General features: G+C 37.0%; 1 protein-coding gene across 1 annotated transcript in view; it reads left to right on the top strand.

The window, feature by feature from the left end:
• Nucleotides 1-13,642: 13,642 nt before the first annotated feature.
• Nucleotides 13,643-20,185, top strand: part of LOC145667905 (gamma-aminobutyric acid receptor subunit delta-like) — a 125,128-nt gene continuing 118,585 nt past the window's right edge. The window contains exons 1-2 of the mRNA XM_081735332.1: nucleotides 13,643-13,647; nucleotides 16,499-16,620. Coding sequence (XP_081591458.1) covers nucleotides 13,643-13,647; nucleotides 16,499-16,620 — 127 coding nt within the window. The remainder of the gene's footprint in view (nucleotides 13,648-16,498; nucleotides 16,621-20,185) is intronic.

Raw genomic sequence — 20,185 nt, 5'->3', positions numbered from 1 at the left:
AAAACTCGGCTTGACTCGAATGTCTCGAAAATCTTTCTATAATTTTTAGTATTATTTTCAAGAAAGTGTTCATTCAAAGCAGCCTTGAAACCAATTCCAGCATTTATTACTTTAGAAAGGTACAGAACGCATGAACTTAATAGTTAATCTTTCTAGATCAAGATTTAATTTTCAGCTCAATTCAGTTAATTAAAACTAATAATTAATGTCGTGATATTTGATTGTACTTCAAATAATAATAATAATAATAATAATAATAATAATAATAATAATAATAATAATAATAATAGATTATCTAGTTTGCATAAAACTATTGGGATAAAGTGAACATCATAAATTCTCTGAATGAGCAATTGGCATCTATGGTGATTTAGCACACTTATAATTATTGTGTTTTCGTTCCCATGAACGCATTAGGGCTACATAACTTCTCAATTATTCCCTTCCAGACCTATCTACTATCAATATAAACTGGTCCAGACGATAGCAGCGTCACCTGTCGAGGAATACCTGCTGGTCAGACACACGTACGGTGCATGTAATATCAGTGAGAATGCTGACCGTGTGTAGAATGGGGAAGGCACGCGATGTATCTGAGTTTGACCAAGGGCAGGTTGTAATGGCCCGGAGACTCGGCACGAGAATTTAGGAAACTGCAGGACTTGCCGGGTGTTCGAGGAATGCTGTGATGAGTGTCTTCAACAAGTGGCGAAACCAAATGAAAACGACGTCCAAACGTCGAGGGGTTGGGCGCCCCCACTTCATTACAGATGTCGGACGTCGTAGGCTGGGCAGACTGGTAAAACAAGACAGGTAGCGAACTGTGGCGGAGCTACCATCAGACTTTGATGCTGGGTAAAGTATAAGTGTGTGTGGAACACACAGTGCACAGAACACTCCTAACCATGGGCCTCCGCAGCCGACGATCCATCAATGTGCGAATGATAATACCACGACATCGGCAACTACGACTGAAATGAACACGTGATCATCGCCACTGGACCTTGGCGCAGCGGCAGAGCGTTGCATTGTCTGATGAATCCCGATACCTTCTTCATCATGAAGATGGAGGGTGTGAATCCGTCGTGTTCCAAGTGATCAGCTCCTTGACATCTGTACTGCGAGACGGAGACAAGCTGGCGGCGGCTTAATTACACTCTGAGGAACATTCACGTGAGCATCCATGTGTCTAGTGGAGCTCGAGCAAGGCACTATGACGACCGAGGCGTATCGCCCACTGTTTGCAGACTACGTACACCTCTTTATGACGACCATGTTTCCCAACGGTAGTGGCATTTTTCGACAAGATAATGCACCATATCACAAGACCAGGAGTGTGATGAAGAGGTTCGAGGAACACAGGGCCGACTTTCAAGTGATGTTCTGGTCCCCCAACTCGCCGGATATGAACCCAATCGAACACATCTGGGATGTGATTGAACTTGACGTCAGAGCGCATCGCCCCCTCCCCGGAATTTGCGGGAATTAGGTGACCTGTGTGTGCACATGTGATGCCAACTCTATCCAGTGACCTACCAAGGATCATTGTGTCCATGCCAAGACGCCTCGCCCTTGTTATCCGTGCCAAAGGTGGACATACTGACAATTAGGTAGATAGTCATAATGTCCTGGCTGATGTGTGCGTATACCTAAATTTTAACTCGTATATTTTGTCTCGACTCGAATTTCGAAACGTCTCGTCTCGAATTTGAGTCGAGTCGAGGCAGAAACAAATTTGCGAGTCAAGACACGAGTCGAGACATTTTGTCGAGACGAGTCGAAACATGCTTAAATTTCGACTCGACTCGACTCGTGCGCATCCCTAAGTGCGAGCTCAATGAGGTAAAAGGGTGAGAGACCAAACTAGCATGAGCTTCATTCACGATAGCGAGCCCGAGCTCGAACTGCGTGAGCCTAATATATATTAGCAACCGCTAAACCTATTTCAGGATAGTGAGCCTAATTTATATTAGAGAGCGTTAAGCCCATTTCAGGATAGTGAGCCTAATTTATATTGGTGAACGCTAAACTTACTTGAGGATAGTGAGCCTAATTTATATTGGTGAGCACTAAGCCTCCTTGAGAATAATGAGCCTAATTTATATTGATGAGTGCTAAGTCTACTTGAGGATAGTGAGCCTAATTTTATTAGTGACTCATATAGCCTCGCTGCTGAAAAGGACGCTAAAATCAAATCAAATCAAATATTAGTGAGCGCTAAGCCCCCTTGAGAATAATGAGCCTAATTTATATTGAGTGCTAAGCATACTTGAGGATAGTGAGCCTAATTTATATCAGTGAGTGCTAAGTCTACTTGAGGATAGTGAGCCTAATTTATATTGATAAGTGCTAAGTCTACTTGAGGATAGTGAGCCTAATTTATATTAGTGAGTGCTAAGTCTACTTGAGGATAGTGAGCCTAATTTATATTAGTGAGTGCTAAGTCTACTTGAGGATAGTGAGCCTAATTTATATTAGTGACTCATATAGCCTCGCTGCTGAAAAGGTCGCTAAAATCAAATCAAATCAAATATTAGTGAGCGCTAAGCCCCCTTGAGAATAATGAGCCTAATTTATATTGAGTGCTAAGCATACTTGAGGATAGTGAGCCTAATTTATATCAGTGAGTGCTAAGTCTACTTGAGGATAGTGAGCCTAATTTATATTGATAAGTGCTAAGTCTAGTTGAGGATAGTGAGCCTAATTTATATTAGTGAGTGCTAAGTCTACTTGAGGATAGTGAGCCTAATTTATATTAGTGACTCATATAGCCTCGCTGCTGAAAAGGTCGCTAAAATCAAATCAAATCAAATATTAGTGAGCGCTAAGCCCCCTTGAGAATAATGAGCCTAATTTATATTGATGAGAGCTAAGCATACTTGAGGATAGTGAGCCTAATTTATACAGATGAGCGCTAAGCCTACTTGAGGATAGTGGGTCATGATTGCGGAGGAACCAACTCTATGGATGTTACCGACTATAGTGACCGCGACGACTAGTGAAGGTTCGGTCAACAGCAATGATAGAACTGTTTTGCTTCAGGTGTGATACATCGGAAAATTTCGGTTCGGATACATCGGAAAATTCGTGGAGCTTCTTGCCGAATGCAGATTTGAGAAAACGTCAAATATCAAAAGTACATCAACAATGTTGCCAAATTTTGATGAAATGATGAACGAATGACAAAAAAGCAACACTATAACATGAACAAACAGTAACAAAAATAACAGTGCTTATATAAAACAATGACAACAATAATAACAAAATAAACAAAAACGACACTTAGCGGCAATCCGACAACACTGTACCGTCAATATATATGTTCTCCGTAAAACGCCAAGAGACGAGACTGACAAAATTTAACGGATGAGGATTGGCGACCGGAATACACCCTCGCGTTCTATTTGTCGGTGGGATCCGTAGATCTAGATCAAGTTTCACGGCTCCTTGCGATCATTATAGCATCGTTGGATTATTTCTATTTCTTACAAAATGATGTAAGTAATAATTTTCATGATTAGTTGTAATTCTTATATGTAGGGTAACCAGACGTCCCATTTTTAACAAGATTGTCCATTTTTTTCAGGGGACTGGTCAGATTGCCCAACGGTCAGAATGCACAAATTTAAAACCCAGTCAAATAGCCTAAAAATAAGGTCTCAACGCCCACTAAAGCTGTCAGAATACCCCCCTTTTACGTGTTGCTCATAAATTAAACTTCATTAGCTTTAGTACGAAGGGTTTAGAACAGGGATGCGAATAACCACTCGCCCGGGACGAGTAGTTCATCGGTGCGGGCGAGTATTTAATATCATACCGAAGGTAAGCAAATGATTTCTATTGTGGGATGTGTGCTAGTAGCTTTTTTTTTTTTCTTGGGTTAGTAAAATTTTGTTGGTTATTTGCATCCCTGGCTTAAAAGCAGACCAGCCTACCATGGAGAGAATTTAAACAATATTTACTTGTTTGTATGTTTAAAAAGAGAAAATCTCGTTGTCTACCTATTGAAAATTAACGTATCAGTATCCTAAGCTATGACATTATACAGTCAGCAGTATGCATCACCTTGGACGATTCGATTTGCGCATCGTATAGAGCAGGCGCGCACCTAGAAATTTTTGTTGGGAGATGTCCAAGCTTTGGAGGGAGGGGGATACTACAAGCCATTGAACCGATATTATTCTGCACCTGCGAATCTAACAATAGTCTTCATAAGAATCTAGCAATAGACCATGAAACTACTCAACGGCTGATAGTATTCCTATGATAATTAGATGTGTATCATCACCCATAACTTTGACATAGGCTCAATAATTTTGTTTATTTACGAGGTGTGGCAATTAAATAACGAGACTGGTGTCATAAATGTGATGTATTGCAAAAAAAGTTACAATTGACTGTTATCCCCTTCAATATACTCCCCTCCCCTATCTATACATCCCTGCATACATGCCTTCCATTGTTCAAAACAATGCTGTAGGTCATCAGATGTCACCCTGTTCAACAACTCTGCCGTTTTTCGTTTCACCTCTTCCACAGACTGAAAATGTGTTCCTTCCATTCCATTTATCACTTTTGGGAATAGATAAAAGTCACAGGGAGCCAGGTATGGAGAATATGGAGGATGATCGAGCACAGGAATGCGTTTGACTGCTAAAAACTGCTACACAGAAAGGGCATTATGGGTACGCGCATTGTCTTGGTGAAGGATCCATGCATCGTTCTTCCACAAATCCGGTCTCTTCTTCCTTATTCTTTCCCTCAGCTTGATTAGGACTTCTTTGTAGTAGGTCTGATTCACCGTTTGACCCTGAGGTACCCATTCAGTCATAATGATACCCCTGATATCGAAAAAAAAAAACGATGAGCATTGCCTTCACTTTCGACTTGCTCATTCGTGCTTTTTTCATTCTTGGCGATGTGGGAGTCTTCCAGTGCATGGATTGACGCTTAGTCTCGGGGTCATACTGGAAAATACATGTTTCATCACATGTGATGACACGTGTTAGCAAGTCTGGTTCTGCTTAGATTCGTTATATGACGTCACAGCAAATGGTCTTTCGAATGTCTTTTTGTTCCTGAGAGGGGTTTTTCAGGACAACTTTTGCACAAACTTTTGTCATGTTTAAATTGTCATGCAAAATTTGTCTTACTGTCTCTTTGTTAATGTTCGTCATGTCTGCGATCATCCGAATGCTCAGACGTCTGTCTTTCCGCACAAGTTCACTAATTTTTTTAAAAAATATTTTCGTCTGTTCTTGAACTCAAAGGGCGGCCGGGTCGTTCAACATGTTCAACCTCCTCCCTACCTCCTGAAAATCGTTTGTGCCATTCGAAAACTCGCTCAGGTGACATAGCATTAACACCATACACCTCTTTTAACATTGCACAACGTTCCGTCGGTGTTTTGTTTATTTTAACCAGAAATTTGATGTTAATGCGCTGCTTAACTTTACTATTCACCATGATTCCTGCACCACTGCAGAACACACTCCTGTTCATGCAAGTCTGCAAAGAAAAGAAAAGCTTTCAGAATCATGAAACAAACAGTGGCTGCTCATGAAGGTTCAAGATCAACAACACATCATTAGCTACCTCCCCCACGATCCTGCGCGACAGGAGGTGGGCAGTCTCGTTATTTAATTGCCACACCTCGTATTTTCTGTTTAAAAGAGTATAATTTTGTGGTGGATTCATATAAATTTCATTGTGATTACATGATCATCTTCGCAACTGAACCATGAAGGTTTTCAATGGCTGTTAGTCTTAATATCGTAATCAGACGACTTCATTGTGTGCATGTTCACAAATAACTTCAACATATATGAACCGATTTTGATTATTGTTATTTTTTTTTCAGTTTCAGAGAATGTACTTCTTCAGAGGTACTACGTAAATTTTATGGGAATGTAATGACAGTCTTTGGAGTTGGATTATGAAATTCCTTAACCCTTTTAAATTATGATGGCACAACACCTGTGCCATGGCGTCGACCTTCGGAATTTGCTTTATAAGTCTTTTTAGACCGGGTTTTTTGCATTCATTCAAATATGGAAGCATCATAGAACATATTTTATGAGCATTTTGCAGCCTCGCTTGCTCTGTCTGGGGCTGTGACGTCACAAACATGGACGATGGGTTTTAAAAAAGGGTATATTTGAGAAGTTTTTTCAAAAAAATCCCTGACACATTACTATTTACCCTAGAATCATGGTTTGTACCTCGTTGGTTTTGTTATGAGACAGGCTTTCGAAATATACCACTCAAATTTCCCTATCGTGTATCAGAAGCAGAAAAATCTTGTCCAAAATGGAAAAAGGGATTTTTTTTAAAAAATCCCTTTCCCCATTTTTCTCTTCACAGGTACACGATAGCGAAATTTGAGCGGTACCATTTGAAAGGCTGCCTTACGCTGAAGAAAATGAGGTATGACTTATGTTGCTAGAGTCAACAGATGTATGTCAAAAAAATCTCGAATTCTTTATTTTTTCATTTTTACACATTTTTAGTCAATTACTTTAGTAAAGTATCTACAGTATTATCACTATTTATTCTAAAGCCATGATACGTACCTCGTTTTCTTTGGTATGAACCAGACTACGGTAGATCACATAGTGTTGGAGCTATGGATCTTTAAAGTTCATTTTTTCATGTTTTCAACAGCCTATAAAGAAGCATTTCTGCACGCAGGTTGGTCTATACTTTTTGTCTTACCTTGGTGTCAGGAATCACCTCCCAAACGTTGTCGGTATTGTTTTGAAACACCATGTGTAAGTTTATAATACTGTATACATATAACAATACTACAAAAAAATTGTATTATAATATTACAGTAAGACTTCAAGAATTTATCAAGTGATTGTATATGACAGTGCCTCCTTGATTTTCTTTCTAGTCATGCATTGATAGATTTAATTTTCTTTAAAACATAACTAGCAGCGTTCACCCCGCTTCGCTGGGGTCACCCCGGAACGCAATAAACTTTGTTACTTAGATAATTTTTACTTTTTCGCTTTCAAGTGATATGATAAAAACCATAGAAGATTGCAGTAAATGTTAACATTATATCGCCTGTCATTTATGTTAACCCGCCGAGTGACACGGTCATGTGGGTTGCATATAAATACGGTTAGATTTAGCTATGATGAGCTAACAAAGGATTTCTACGTTATGGACACTTGAATGGTCAATTATCTCAAGACACTGGTAATTGAAAATTAAAGTGATATGATAAAAACCATCTAGGGTCCAAATCTTAATAACCCCCCAAAAATGAAAGAAATTGGTTCAGCCGTATTAGCGTGATGAGCTAACAAAGGATTTGTACGTTCTCTTTTATATATATAGATTATTTTTTTTAACTTTTAAGCACGGTTTGTTTTACTTTGTTTGTAAATTAAAGAAAGCATTTTTCTAAAAACTATTTAATTTTTACTCGTATTAAGCATACATACCATTTGTTTGACATTTCTTTTTTCAAAATTATTTAAATTGTCTTTATGGAGACTGGACACCTTAGCCTTCCGTACTAGCTGGTAAAGCTTAGTTTATAAGCAACATGTAAAGATGAGAAATATTAATATACAGGGTCTCAAGAATCCCCTGACATAGGGTAACTCTGTTATTACCAGAGTTACAACAAAACGTAAGATGGGAAACCGTCTCCAAATATGATGTCTTCAATCTAAAGTGAAGGATTTTTTTTTTAATTGGACGAGCCGTTTGGGCTGTACACTCTTTATGTGCCCAATGTTAAATGAAAATGCAACGTTGCCATTTACCAGAACCCACAAGATAAGTGAATGAAGTTGCTGTTTTTTACGCTAACGTGTCGATGGCCAGCCCCCATTTCATACAGTAACTTCATTCACTTGTGCTATGGGTCCAGGTAAATGACAAGTTGCATTTTCGTTAAACATTGGATACATAAAAAGTTTACAGCCCAAACGGCTCGTTCGATTTAAAAAACAATTCCTTCACTTTAAATTGAACACATCATATTTGGAGACGGTTTTCCATCTTACGTTTTGTTTTAACTCTGATAATAACAGAATTACCCTATGACAGGGGATTTTTGAGACACCTTGTATATATATATATATATATGTATATATGAGCCTGCTAATTTGTATGTGGCTATGCTCACCGGATGACGTCACACGCGTTTGGTACAGTTTGCCTGCATATTTGTGACACTGTGTTTCCGCTTCTGAGTGTTCTGATCGTTTTTGTGGTCATTGTGACAGATTTTTGGGACGGTTTGACCGTTTAGAAATTTCAGCGTTCTGTTCTAGACACTTTTTCAGAAAATAGTCCGGTGTCTCGAGGGAAATACAAACGAGACACAAACTTTCTTTTACAAAAACGTTTTGTTTCTGACTCGTGCTCGCATAGTACATCTTTTACATGTTCTTAAACCTCATAGTTGAGTTAGTTCTGGACTATTTCGAAATTTTGTAACACAGTTTCATATTTTTCGAATACATAGATCCTGGTAGTCATCATGTTTTCATATTCAACAATCTTCTGTGTGTTATGTTATGTTATAAAATAGGATGTTATAAAATAGAAAAAATGAAATGAAATCTTTGGGTTTTACGTCCCACGATGCCAGTTAGGCTAAAGGAGTGGGTGATGATGAGTAATGAATGAAATGGTGGAATGAAGAAAGTGGGAGGAAACGGGAGAACCCCGAGGAAACCCACGCACACGGTGTTTGTCCATCACAAGGTTCACTTGGCGGGGGCTGGAATCGAACCCGGGACCCCAAGCACTAGAGGTGAACGCTCTACCACTGAGCCACCGCGGCCTCCTGTTATAAAATAGAGGATCTGCCTATACAACAAAATCATGAAATCATACGTCACAATTTCGATACTTCCACTTCGCCCAATAAGATCACAATGTTTTGAGCCAAATTCATAGCGGAAATGAGAGTAGCCAATCAGACATGCCGATGCTCAATTTTTTTTGGTTTCATTGGGTTAATAGGATGAAGATAGATATAGGCAGATCCTCTATTTTATAATACAATCGAAGATTAATTCTTCCTCACTGGGACGAATACCTAGGTGGATTGTAAAATTACATCAGTTTGTAAATTGTCCCTTTCTTCTTCTTCTTGTCATTATTATTATTATTATTATTATTATTATTATTATTATTATTATTATTATTATTATTATTATTATTATTATTATTATTATTATTTTCTATATATGTCACCTTAAGTTACACTGTAATGAAAAAACATCACATTCAAATTCCAAGACTAAATAATCATTGTATGCAAAAAAAAAAAAAAAAAAAAAAAAAAACCCTGCAAATATTCATAGGATTTTGCAAGTTTGGAGGGGACACATGCACTTACATTTATACTGTATTGATTCTGATAGTGATGAAAGAAAATTGTTTAAGATGTTTCTCTCTCTATTTCGAATAATGAAAGAACGTTCAATAGTTCCACCCCGTGAAAATCTATCTACGATAACTCTATAAATTACTGCATTGCAGCGAATGGCCCAATGGTCATGGAAACGTCATGCCCTCATTTCCTGAAATCTTGTGTTTCTGCCTCCAGAAAAGAAATCCTCTAACAAGATTTCAAGACCAACAGAAAAGAAACTGCAAGAGACTGAAGAAGAGGAAGGAACGTCCAGATTGTTTTGTCCATCGGAGAAGAAATATAAAAAAGAAAGGATAAAATAAAGAAGTGAAGAGATTGTATTTGGTTAGTTGCAGCCCAGTTACTCGCTTACTGATAAGAGTGGACTGACACAGAATGGTCACGTATGACAAGACGAGAAGATGCTTGCTACAGCTTATCAGAAACCGGATCTCTCTGGGTAATATCCGGAAATCCGGACGTCAAGTTTCTTTACTCACGAAGAACTAGTCTTCTCAGAATAGAACGAGAAGAGAGAGAGAAGTTTCTCAGTAGACATGAAAGAAATCGTTCAGTGGATAAAGATACTTGTTTCATATATATGAAACAAAAGACGATCCACTCCTGGATGAAGGTTTCTTCAACTCTTTTCCATAGTAATATATGTTGGACAACTCCTTTCCAAGTTATTTCCCAGGGCTTCTTGATTTGTCATAACAGCTTCTAAAAATGAAATGAAATCTTTAAGTTTAACGTCCCACGGTTATGCCGGTTAGACTAAAGGAGACGGTGATGATGAGTGAAATGGTGGAAACGGGAAAACCCGAGAAAACCCACGAGCACGGTGCGAGCTGGGATCGAACCAGGGATCCCAAGCACCGGAGGTGAACACTCTACCACTGAGCTACCGCGCCCCCATAACAGCTTCTATTGCGATTCTTTTCTTTTCTTTCTTTCTTTCTTTTCTTTTTTTTTTTTTTTTTTGCAATAAATTATGTCCTGTTCACTCCTACTGCCCCAGATGTTATGGTTTTCCATGAATTTGGAATATCCGTTTTTTTCCTTCTGTAATTCCTTTCTTTATTTCTTTTAAAAAAGAAAACCACGGATATACTAAAATCTTGCCAAAATTCAAACCACAATTCTATGAAGCCGATGATTGATGCTAGAAGTCACTGCATGATGGATTTTCTTTCTTTTTTTTTTTTTTACCTCAGAAACACATGTTGTAAATTTAAAGAAGTTTCCTTGATTACTATTTCAACAATTTAACATGTGAAACGATTTAGGTACGATATATATATGTTTTTTTTGTTTTTTTTGACGCGCTACCCTAGCCAACTGTTTTAAAATTGGTCACAAGTATGCGGGTGAGGTTAGACTTTCTTCGAAGTTACACCACCCGAGGTGACGTAATGTCACGTCGTAGTATTATCATGGAGGCAAAGGTGGAATAAAACGAGCCATGCGAGGCTTCTAACCCCCTTCGTTCGCTCAGCTAAGTTTTCTAATGTAAGTAAATCACATTTTATGCATTATATATTACGTACAAGGGCAAATGAATATTATTTTTTAAAATCTTATTTTAATGATAAAAGTGTTAAGATTTTTTTAAAATAAAAAAAACTTTCCTTGGGCCGGGTTTGAACCTACGTCAAAAGCAACTTTTAGTACTAGCCCGTTCACTAGCTTGCTCGGCCACGAGGTCCAAAGCAGCTAGCGTTTAATTTGTGCTATATGTATGCTACCTGGCGAGAAACAGATAACCTCAACCAATCAGAACAGTGTATTTAGCTCCTATGACTAGGGTCGAGCATGATTAAAGTATTATATGTTGTTCATATTTCGCAAGTAGTTAGTGTTTTGGTTTACATTACAGCAGGCCGGTAGCCAACCCAAAAATATAGGGGGGGGCCGGTAGAAGTTAGGGGGGCGACCCAACCATATTATAGTTTATCACTATAATATAGTTCATGTGCAAGCCTACCGTGAAAAGTTTAGGGGGTCAGTGAAAATTTAGGGGGGCTCGGCCCACCCTAGCCCCCCGTGGATAGGGACCTGCATTACAGTTTCCTTATCAAGTAATTTTTTAACAACTCTGATTGTTCTTATATCACTCATAAGAAAAATCTAGTTATGTGCATGGCTGTAACGTATAGATTCTGTCAGTAATTGATTGGAGCATATTAGTTTCTCAAAATCAATAATAGTATAGATTCTCTACTTACAGTTACATAATCATTTTACATTTTCTAATAACAATCTTTGAATTGGTCTAAATATTGAATAGCTAAAACAAACAATAGGAGCTGTTGTGTAATTTCTCTGTTTGTTTTGGGTCATCTATTAATTATTTAGAAAGTATTTTTTAAATAATTCTGTTCTGTTAAGAAGTTATTGTCAAATCTATAAGAATACACGATATGTAAGGATATTATTAGATGATTTGTCATTGGGTTTGACTTACTAATTCATATAGTACACATTTGGTATTGGAGATTGCGTGATAGAAATGCATTTACATTATAAAGTAGAACATTTTCGATTAATTTTCCTCTAATATAATTTTGCTTCTTTTTGACAAAAGTAAGAACATCATTAGTCTGATTTATCTATAAATATAGAATAATCTCGCATGAAGTTTATTTATGTTTAGCAATAGAGTTATTTATTGAGAAAGATAGTTTATTTATATTTCAAAGGTTTGGATCCACAATGCAGGTGTTCTTGTTTCGACGTATGCCTTGACAATAAAAGTTTGCTAACATCTGAAAGAAAGGAAAAAAAGTAGAGTTTGGGCTTTTCATGGAAACATACATCCGCTATAGTATTTAAATATTTATCGGAATTAAATAAATCACGATCATATATGGTTGATTTATTTTTATTTATGCCCTTTGTCAGCAGCAAAGCTGTAAATAGAAGGTTTGTCCAGAAACTAATTATACTAAGTCAAATTTATTAAAAAATTTTCGAAGTACTACTCTCCATGACTGTTGACATACCATTGCCAGCGCGATTTCCAGCAGCGCACGCCGCCTGGAAATCAATTTCCGACAGACCCCTGAGAACACTCATCGTTGCTGCTTGGATGGTCGAAACGTCAAAACAGTGACCTTTCAAGTTTCTTTTGAAGTTGGGGAATAGAAAAAAAAAAGTCCGCTGATCTCATACTGGGACCGTATAGTGGCTGCGGTAACGTGCCAATGCCGATTCTAGCCAGTAATGACCTACAACGAACACGGTGTTACTCGGCGGTGTTATTGTGATGGAGCTTCCAGCATTTGTGAATTTCCGGTCGGACCCGATTGACTGTCTCTCGGTGGCTTGAGGATTTCCAGATAGTAGGTCGCGTTGATAGTCTTCCCTTGAGGTAGAAATCCTTTGTGTACCACCTCTTTCTTATCAAAGAGACAATGAGCATTGTCTTGATTCTGGACCTGGACATCCTTGCCATTTTGGGGTACGGGGACTCCTTGGTGTGTCAATCCAAATATTTTCGTTTACTATCAGGGTCGTATTGGAACACCAATGTTTCGTTGCCTATTATTAAGTTTTCTAAAAATGTCTAGTCAACTCGCCACTTGCTTCATCATTTTGCGGGAAATGTCACGTCATTTTTTCTTTTGTCCGTTATCCAGAACTTCAGTGACAATTTCGCGGACCACTCTTTTGGGTAGATTTAGTTCTTCAGAGTTTATTATTTTTACACTCAAACGACAGTCTTGGTCCAAGAATTCCTTTATTTTGACGAAATTTTCTTTCACGCGACTCATGGAAGGGCATTTAGAGGGTTTGTCATCCTCCACGTTTTCCCGCTCGTTCTTGAAATCTCCATGCCAACGGAAAATCTGTTCTCTTGACAGGGCTTGGCCCTGATAGGCTTCCTTAATCATAAAGAGCGTCTCTGAAGCGGTTTTCAGGCGTATGTTGCTCAGGTGAAAGCTGTATATTGATCTTCCAAAAATCTCGATGTCATGTTTAAACACGGTTTGCATGATAATTGACCATTACTCTAACAGAGCTCGGAAGCAACTAATCCGGATAACCTTGGTGAATTAAGACCCTCCCTCCGCTAGTGGTGAACGCACTGTTGACGACTGGAGCGCTCTGCGGTGGCCAGTCTCATTACTTTCCGGACAAGCTCTGTAGAAATTAGAAACTATCATTGTAGTGCGTTTGATGCCTCTTCTACCGGAAAACGAACCCAAAATTTAGGGCACCAAAGCTATGTGCGCTACTTAGTAGACCAGCGAGATGGGGTAAGGCTAGACAGACTGGGGTGGAAGTTCGGACATAATACTACGGTGTATATTTCATAAAAGAAGACATTTTACTTCGCTTTTTATTTGTGGAGGACGATTTGATTGTCCGCCAGTCATTTAACAAGAATATCATTTTCAGAAACTAGCCATCGTCATTGGAACGTAATATCACGTTTAAGAAAATCAATTCCTTATTTAAATGATTTCCTTCTTTTATTTTGTCGATTTTGTACATATTGAAGTAACACTCGTTAAGAAGCAACGCACCTACACTGAGTTGAATTGATTTTGAGTTTAACGTCTCTTTCAGCAGCGAGGCTATATGATACGGGACTTACTAATAAACATGGAATCCAAACCACATGAGTTCCCGTCAGGAAACGAACCAGGGTGTCCCACATCAAAGGTGCGTATGCTAACCGCTTAGCCACGAAGGAGCTCCAGCGCACTTACAGATACACATGTCTTTAATATTACAACCACTGCTTTCATAAGACATTAACCGGTACAGTACTATATTTAACTATACCTTCTACAACATCCGTTTCGGTTTTCCTGGTATAACTCAGATTGGCCATTAAGTGATGCGTCGCAGATTGGTTATTTACCTGGTTCTAGTAGACAATACTGGGATGACATCTTCAAGAATACAATCTGTAACGCACATATAAAATTAAGCATTGGGGGTCCTCGTTCGTTTAAAATTACTTTAATAATCACCAAACTTGCCAATATAATTATTTCAATAAATTAAACTAAATAATTATTTCAATAAATTAATTTAAACTTTGTATTTTCTTAATACTTATCATTCATTCATTTTGCAGAAATTAAAAACGCACTTCAATCATTTATGGCTTCCTCACGTAATACATCTTTAACAGCATAAATAAAACAAGTTTAAACAAGTCTGGCCGCAAGATTTGTTACCATAAGGTACGGACTATTGTCCTTGTCCTATAACTAAATATACTGTACATAAACGTTATTGTTGCAAATTTAAAACGTATCCATTTGACTTATTCATCTCTCACACTTAAAACAAATTAAACACCGTATTAAGTAAATTAAAACACTGTTCGACACATAATAAACAAGAAATTAAATTTAAAATAACTATATTTTGTGTTTAAGAATGGAGAAGAGAATACCACAAAGGAAAGTGATTGCAATAAAAGTTATTCTGTTTTATGAACCATACATTCTACAAGAGTTTGAAACTTTTGACGTTGATGAAGTCGTCGCTAACAATCTATGGTTTTCTAAGAATTACGTACCTACTAGCCACAATCGATTTCTTAACTATTTTTTCTTAAAAAAAAATCCTTTTGGAAACCATGAAAGGAAAACTTTTTTTGTTTTTAGAAAAGAAAGAGATTTCTTTTAACAAAAAAGGAGAATGTCTTTTATGTTGAAGAACTTCGAAAAAAAGTTGCCAATAGTAGTCTTGGCTTCTCATACACACACACATACATGCACATTACTTACACAGAATACAGAGAACAGAAAGAACAAGCACAGGCTCTCTCCTGGAGTGGGTATTGTTCAGCTGGGAATTGTTGAGAGCGGTTCTTTTACCCTGAAGAAGGAAAGGAGCAGTGAACCTGGGAGCTCTTCAGGATATAGACTCTGAGGTTTCGGCCAACGGAGAGTCAGACAAAGCTAGCCCCGTGTAATCAACAGATTAAACTCTCCACTGAACTTCAAGTGCAGGTGCCATTCTGTTTTACCTTTGCTTTTTTTTTTTATCGTAAGCTATTATTATTTTTTTTTGAACGAATGTCAGTACATTCCTTTTAGTCAGGTGCATTTAGGTTTAAGTACGGAATTTTATAATAAGCTCAGAATTACTAGAGATGTTCAGAATATTGTCCTAAACAATATACTCAAAGTTTCACAAACTCCATTCTGGAGATCCGAGATGTTACGTTATCAAGATGACCGTCGACAGAATTTATATCACAAAATTTTAATATCGCATCTTCTCGATAGACCCTATTTGAAGGTGAAAACAACTATTTTGCTTTACTTCATAGAGAATTATTATTTATAACGACTAACGTACTTATCATACATAATTGTCGCCTTTAAATATGGTGCCTTACAGTGAAATGAATTTACATACTGGAAACTGTCCTGAAGTAATCGTTATTCGCCTTTTCAAGAGCTCTCCAATGAACTTAAAGTCATTGTTATATATTTCAAGTTGACGGAGCTCTTCATTTTATGTAGAACTAACAGTGATGAACTACTTTGAAAATGATCCCGTCTCTACAAATGGTACGTTACTTGCAAGAAGATTTACATTTCAAGTAACAGCTACAATATTCGGCATAATTTCCACTATACTTCCGTCATAAATAAATGGTATCTCCTTAAGAGCCGGATACTTGTTATCTTCTTTTGAAACTTAATTTTTAAATACTGGAAAGTATTTCTCTATTTAATAATTCAATTAAATTGTCTGAACTTCATGACCCATATTGTCTTTCGTTTCTTAAATTAGATGTTCAAACAACAAATGAGATTCTTGGTTCTATTTTTTTTCTGGAGTCCTATCATCCAAAATACTAGTAAAACTGCTAATTAAATAGTGAAGAGTCATCAAAGTAAAGCAAGTAATTACACTTAAATTTATAGGTGTAAGTAAAGAAAGAGATATTTTCTATTCCTTCCTACTCAAAGTACCTTATATTATTATCCTATTATCCATTCAATCTACCAGAAATCAATATTACAAAAAGTTGCTGGAAACACTCCTGACTAGAAAATTTGCTGTGGTTTTAAGTTATCGACAAACTGTTCCTATTTATTCTATGCCTAAGTTAATATTCTCGTTTTGTTTCAGGAGCTTATTAATAGTGGACACCATAGTGGCAACTGTATTAGGAAAACATTACAATTTCACCGCAGGATTCGACAAAGACGTTCCTCCAGTTCTCACGGAAAACGATACTTTCTATGATACACGTAAGTTTCTCAATATTTCTATATTGACTTATTTATTACTGTTTTCTTAAAATGCACAAAAACTTGAGACACATAGATATTCTCAAGAAGTAATTTTGCCCTTTAAATGAGTAATTATATTCTAAAGTTTTATTACTTTTAAACGGCGTGCCAAACATCTTGGCATTTGAAGGCGGCGCTCCAAGTTCCCTTTAAATACTGCTAGCAAATGAGAGGCCAGCGGTATTGCCACGTTTATTTTGTACACATCCACGTCTATCCTCTGCCACCTGATCGCCCTGTAGTTCGTCTGTTTAGCCATAGCCACACCCCTTAGCACTCGGCAACATCACGTCAGAGCTTGCGCTTTATTCGTTTAGCTGAAATGCCAAGATGTTTGTCACAGGCTTTAGTAACCAGTACATGTATGATGGAAATGTGTCAAATATATTGTTTGTAGAAACGCTGATACATATGATTTTGAACATTGAATTTATAATTTTTAGTTTTTAAGGGACAACGATATTTTGGAAAGAATTCCAGCAGAAATGAGCTAAGTTTCGTATGGAGCGGAACTATTTTTGTATTAACAACAAGAAAAATTAATCGTTTGCTAGAAAAGTTAAGATTGAGACCTATATCGTTATTAACACATAAGAGAACGTGTGTGTGTGTGTATCTCCCTGTTTGTCTCTCATAAGATTTTCACATAGAAATGAGTCTCCTAGTGTCACCTAGTACAGAGACAGATCTCCAACAGACCTAATAGCGTACGAAGCCGTTTCCTTAATTTTCTACTTGAAGAGGAATTGGGAGTCAAGGTTCAAAAAGTATACAATATGTCAGCTAACTGTAATCCTTCAAGTTATACACCCCAAACTACTCTCCTATCTTGTAAGTTGCAGAGTGTTCAGCTCGAGCAAAAAACGGACACTTCTAGTATTCAATACATGCATCAGATGATAACATAATTACTACGTAGACACATATTTTCCTTGTAATGTTAGAATTATTTTGAACAAATATTCTACTATTAATAGTGTCTACTCTTTAATCAGTTTATTGAGAATAGAACTTGATCTTTGTTTTACAGTACTGATAAATACGATTGATGATTGCTTATTAAAGGAATTTGTTCCCATAAATATAAAAGTGTAACTTGTTCCGTGCATTAGCCGGTTGTGAGCAATAGCAGTGATCTGTTAGGAAATATAACTCATGCCATAGTTAGATGCTACATTTACACTGGCAGTGATTCACATGTTATTGTAGATGTACACTCATGTTCAAAATGGTTGTCGCATATCTATAACTGTCGTGTTGTGCGAATATAATAGGATAATGATACCGCAGGGTACTTTTAACATTTTTAGTATGTGTATTATCGGCAGAGACATATGTGTGGTAAATTGCATGTCAAAGGAGCTGTAAATAAGAACAATATAATGAAAAACAAAACTTTTCTTGTCCATTTTGCAACATTTTGCTCTGCTCATTCTAATTTAAGTATTTATATATTTTTTTCTATAAAATTTATCAGATATATACATTTCCCGATTATAAACATAGTAACAGTATTAAAAGTATCCTGCGATATCATTATACAATCATATTCGCACAAGATGACTGTTATAGATATGCGACAATCATTTTGGACATGAGTGTACATAAACATAGCATTCAAGTCTTTTATCATTCAGCTTAACGTCCCAGCGATTATGCCCTTATTAAGGCAAGTGAATGATGATGGAAGAATTGATGGAATGAGAAAGTGGGAGGAAAGGGAATGCCCCGAGAAAACCCACGGACACGATGTTGTCAACTACAAACTTACTTCGCCAGGAATCGAACCGGAAACTCCAACCACATGAAGTAAGCGTTCTACCACTGAGCCAACGTTCCCCTCACAAAGCATTCAATGAACTTAGTTAAGCAGAAACGAACTCGAAACATTAAAATCTCGTTGGAGACTTAATTTGACATTTTCTGTTTTTTTTTTTTTTCAAAATGATAAATAGTTACTTAGAACTTTAAATTATGTTCACTGCACTATCCAAATATATGGTGGAGAGCCATCTGAAAACATTGACGCTAGTTTAGATGCGTGTGACCCCTTCCTGCTATATGTTACTCTCTTTTTGGCTGCTCACAACATACAGTAGCGAGAGTTCAGAAGACCAACTGAAAGTCTTCAGGGAGAACGCCTCAGGGGATGAGCTACCACGAGGGAACCCTGGGGAACTCCAGTCGAAAGCTCCGAGAGGAATTCAGAATAAAAGAGTGGCGAAAAAGGCCCTGATGTTCCCATCATCGCTCAGCAATTACTCACATAGAGGAATGAACACAACTCCAACCTACAGAAATACTTTAAAAAATAGATGTGTTAACGTAATTGTATAGAAACTATTATTAATGGATTATAGTGCAATGAAGTAGATTAATTTATTTTTTATCGTTGCTAACTTTGTGTGTACTGTCATTACGGAATTGAAATGGACGATGAAATAATCACAAGGCAATGGCGTTCGAGATGGAAAATTGAACTTAGTAGTGTAAAGTTAATTGTATGATTGCATAGCTGCGGCACTATTGACACCAAATATACATAATTCATGAAGCGAAGTGCAGAATGTAGATCGTGTAAACAGTGTTTAAACTAGTAGCGGCTTGTCGCTAAGCGTCATCGGAGTTCGAAACGAAATATTCCAATAATAAACATTCGAAGAGGTAAAAATTAAAACACATATTAATAGAATATAAATAAAATTTGTAACATTGAAAGATAATGAAAAATATATGGTTGGCTTACCTCAGAGTAGTATCTGTATAACAGTATGTATAGAACAGATTTTTGCTTAGTTCTTGATGGCAAAATGTCTGGCCATAGCTTCATTGATATCTGATATGATCTCCAGCGATATCTTCTCAATGAACAGCGTTTCTAGGGATCTTAGTGTTCTTTTGTTGTAGAACTTTAAATAATTTCAGATATATTTCTGATATCCCTCTGCATGTAGAGACGATTCAGTTGATAAAAAGGTTAAGACAAGTCTAACTGTAACTCCACATTTCCTATCATTTTATTTATTTTTAACTTTTAGGAAAAGAAAATAACCAAAATCTATCTTTGCAGTATCTTTGTTTCATCACCTTTGAAGATAAAAATCAATACTGGGAACTTGACAATTACAAATCCAAATGGGTCTGTAGTAATTGTTCACTGTGAATATTCTTGTTTTTACACCAAAAGTTCCAACAAATTTCAATCAAAAAGTTTCCTGTACGCCTTATATCTGAAGAACTACATATAGTATAGTCAAACCCAAGCTATTACTTAACTCAGTATGATGTGCTTATTCCGTAGAAAATACGAAAATTGGATTTAGGAAACGTTCAAAAATTTTGTGGCTCCTGATCCAAAAAGTAATTATTGGCCAAGATCGCAATCTTTTGATTCATTTTTTGGATCATTCCTAAAATCCTTGACCAAGATTGCAATCTTTTGATGCATTTTTGGATCATTCCTAAAAATCCTTGACCAAGATTGCAATCTTTTGATGCATTTTTTGATCATTCCTAGAATCCT

The sequence above is a fragment of the Thermobia domestica genome, chromosome 13 (assembly GCF_964235325.1).
Source record: "Thermobia domestica chromosome 13, izTheDome1.hap1.1, whole genome shotgun sequence".
In the NCBI taxonomy this organism is placed as follows: domain Eukaryota; kingdom Metazoa; phylum Arthropoda; class Insecta; order Zygentoma; family Lepismatidae; genus Thermobia; species Thermobia domestica.
The sequence above is the reverse complement of the archived record's forward strand: the minus strand, read 5'-3'. Positions and strand labels throughout refer to the sequence as shown.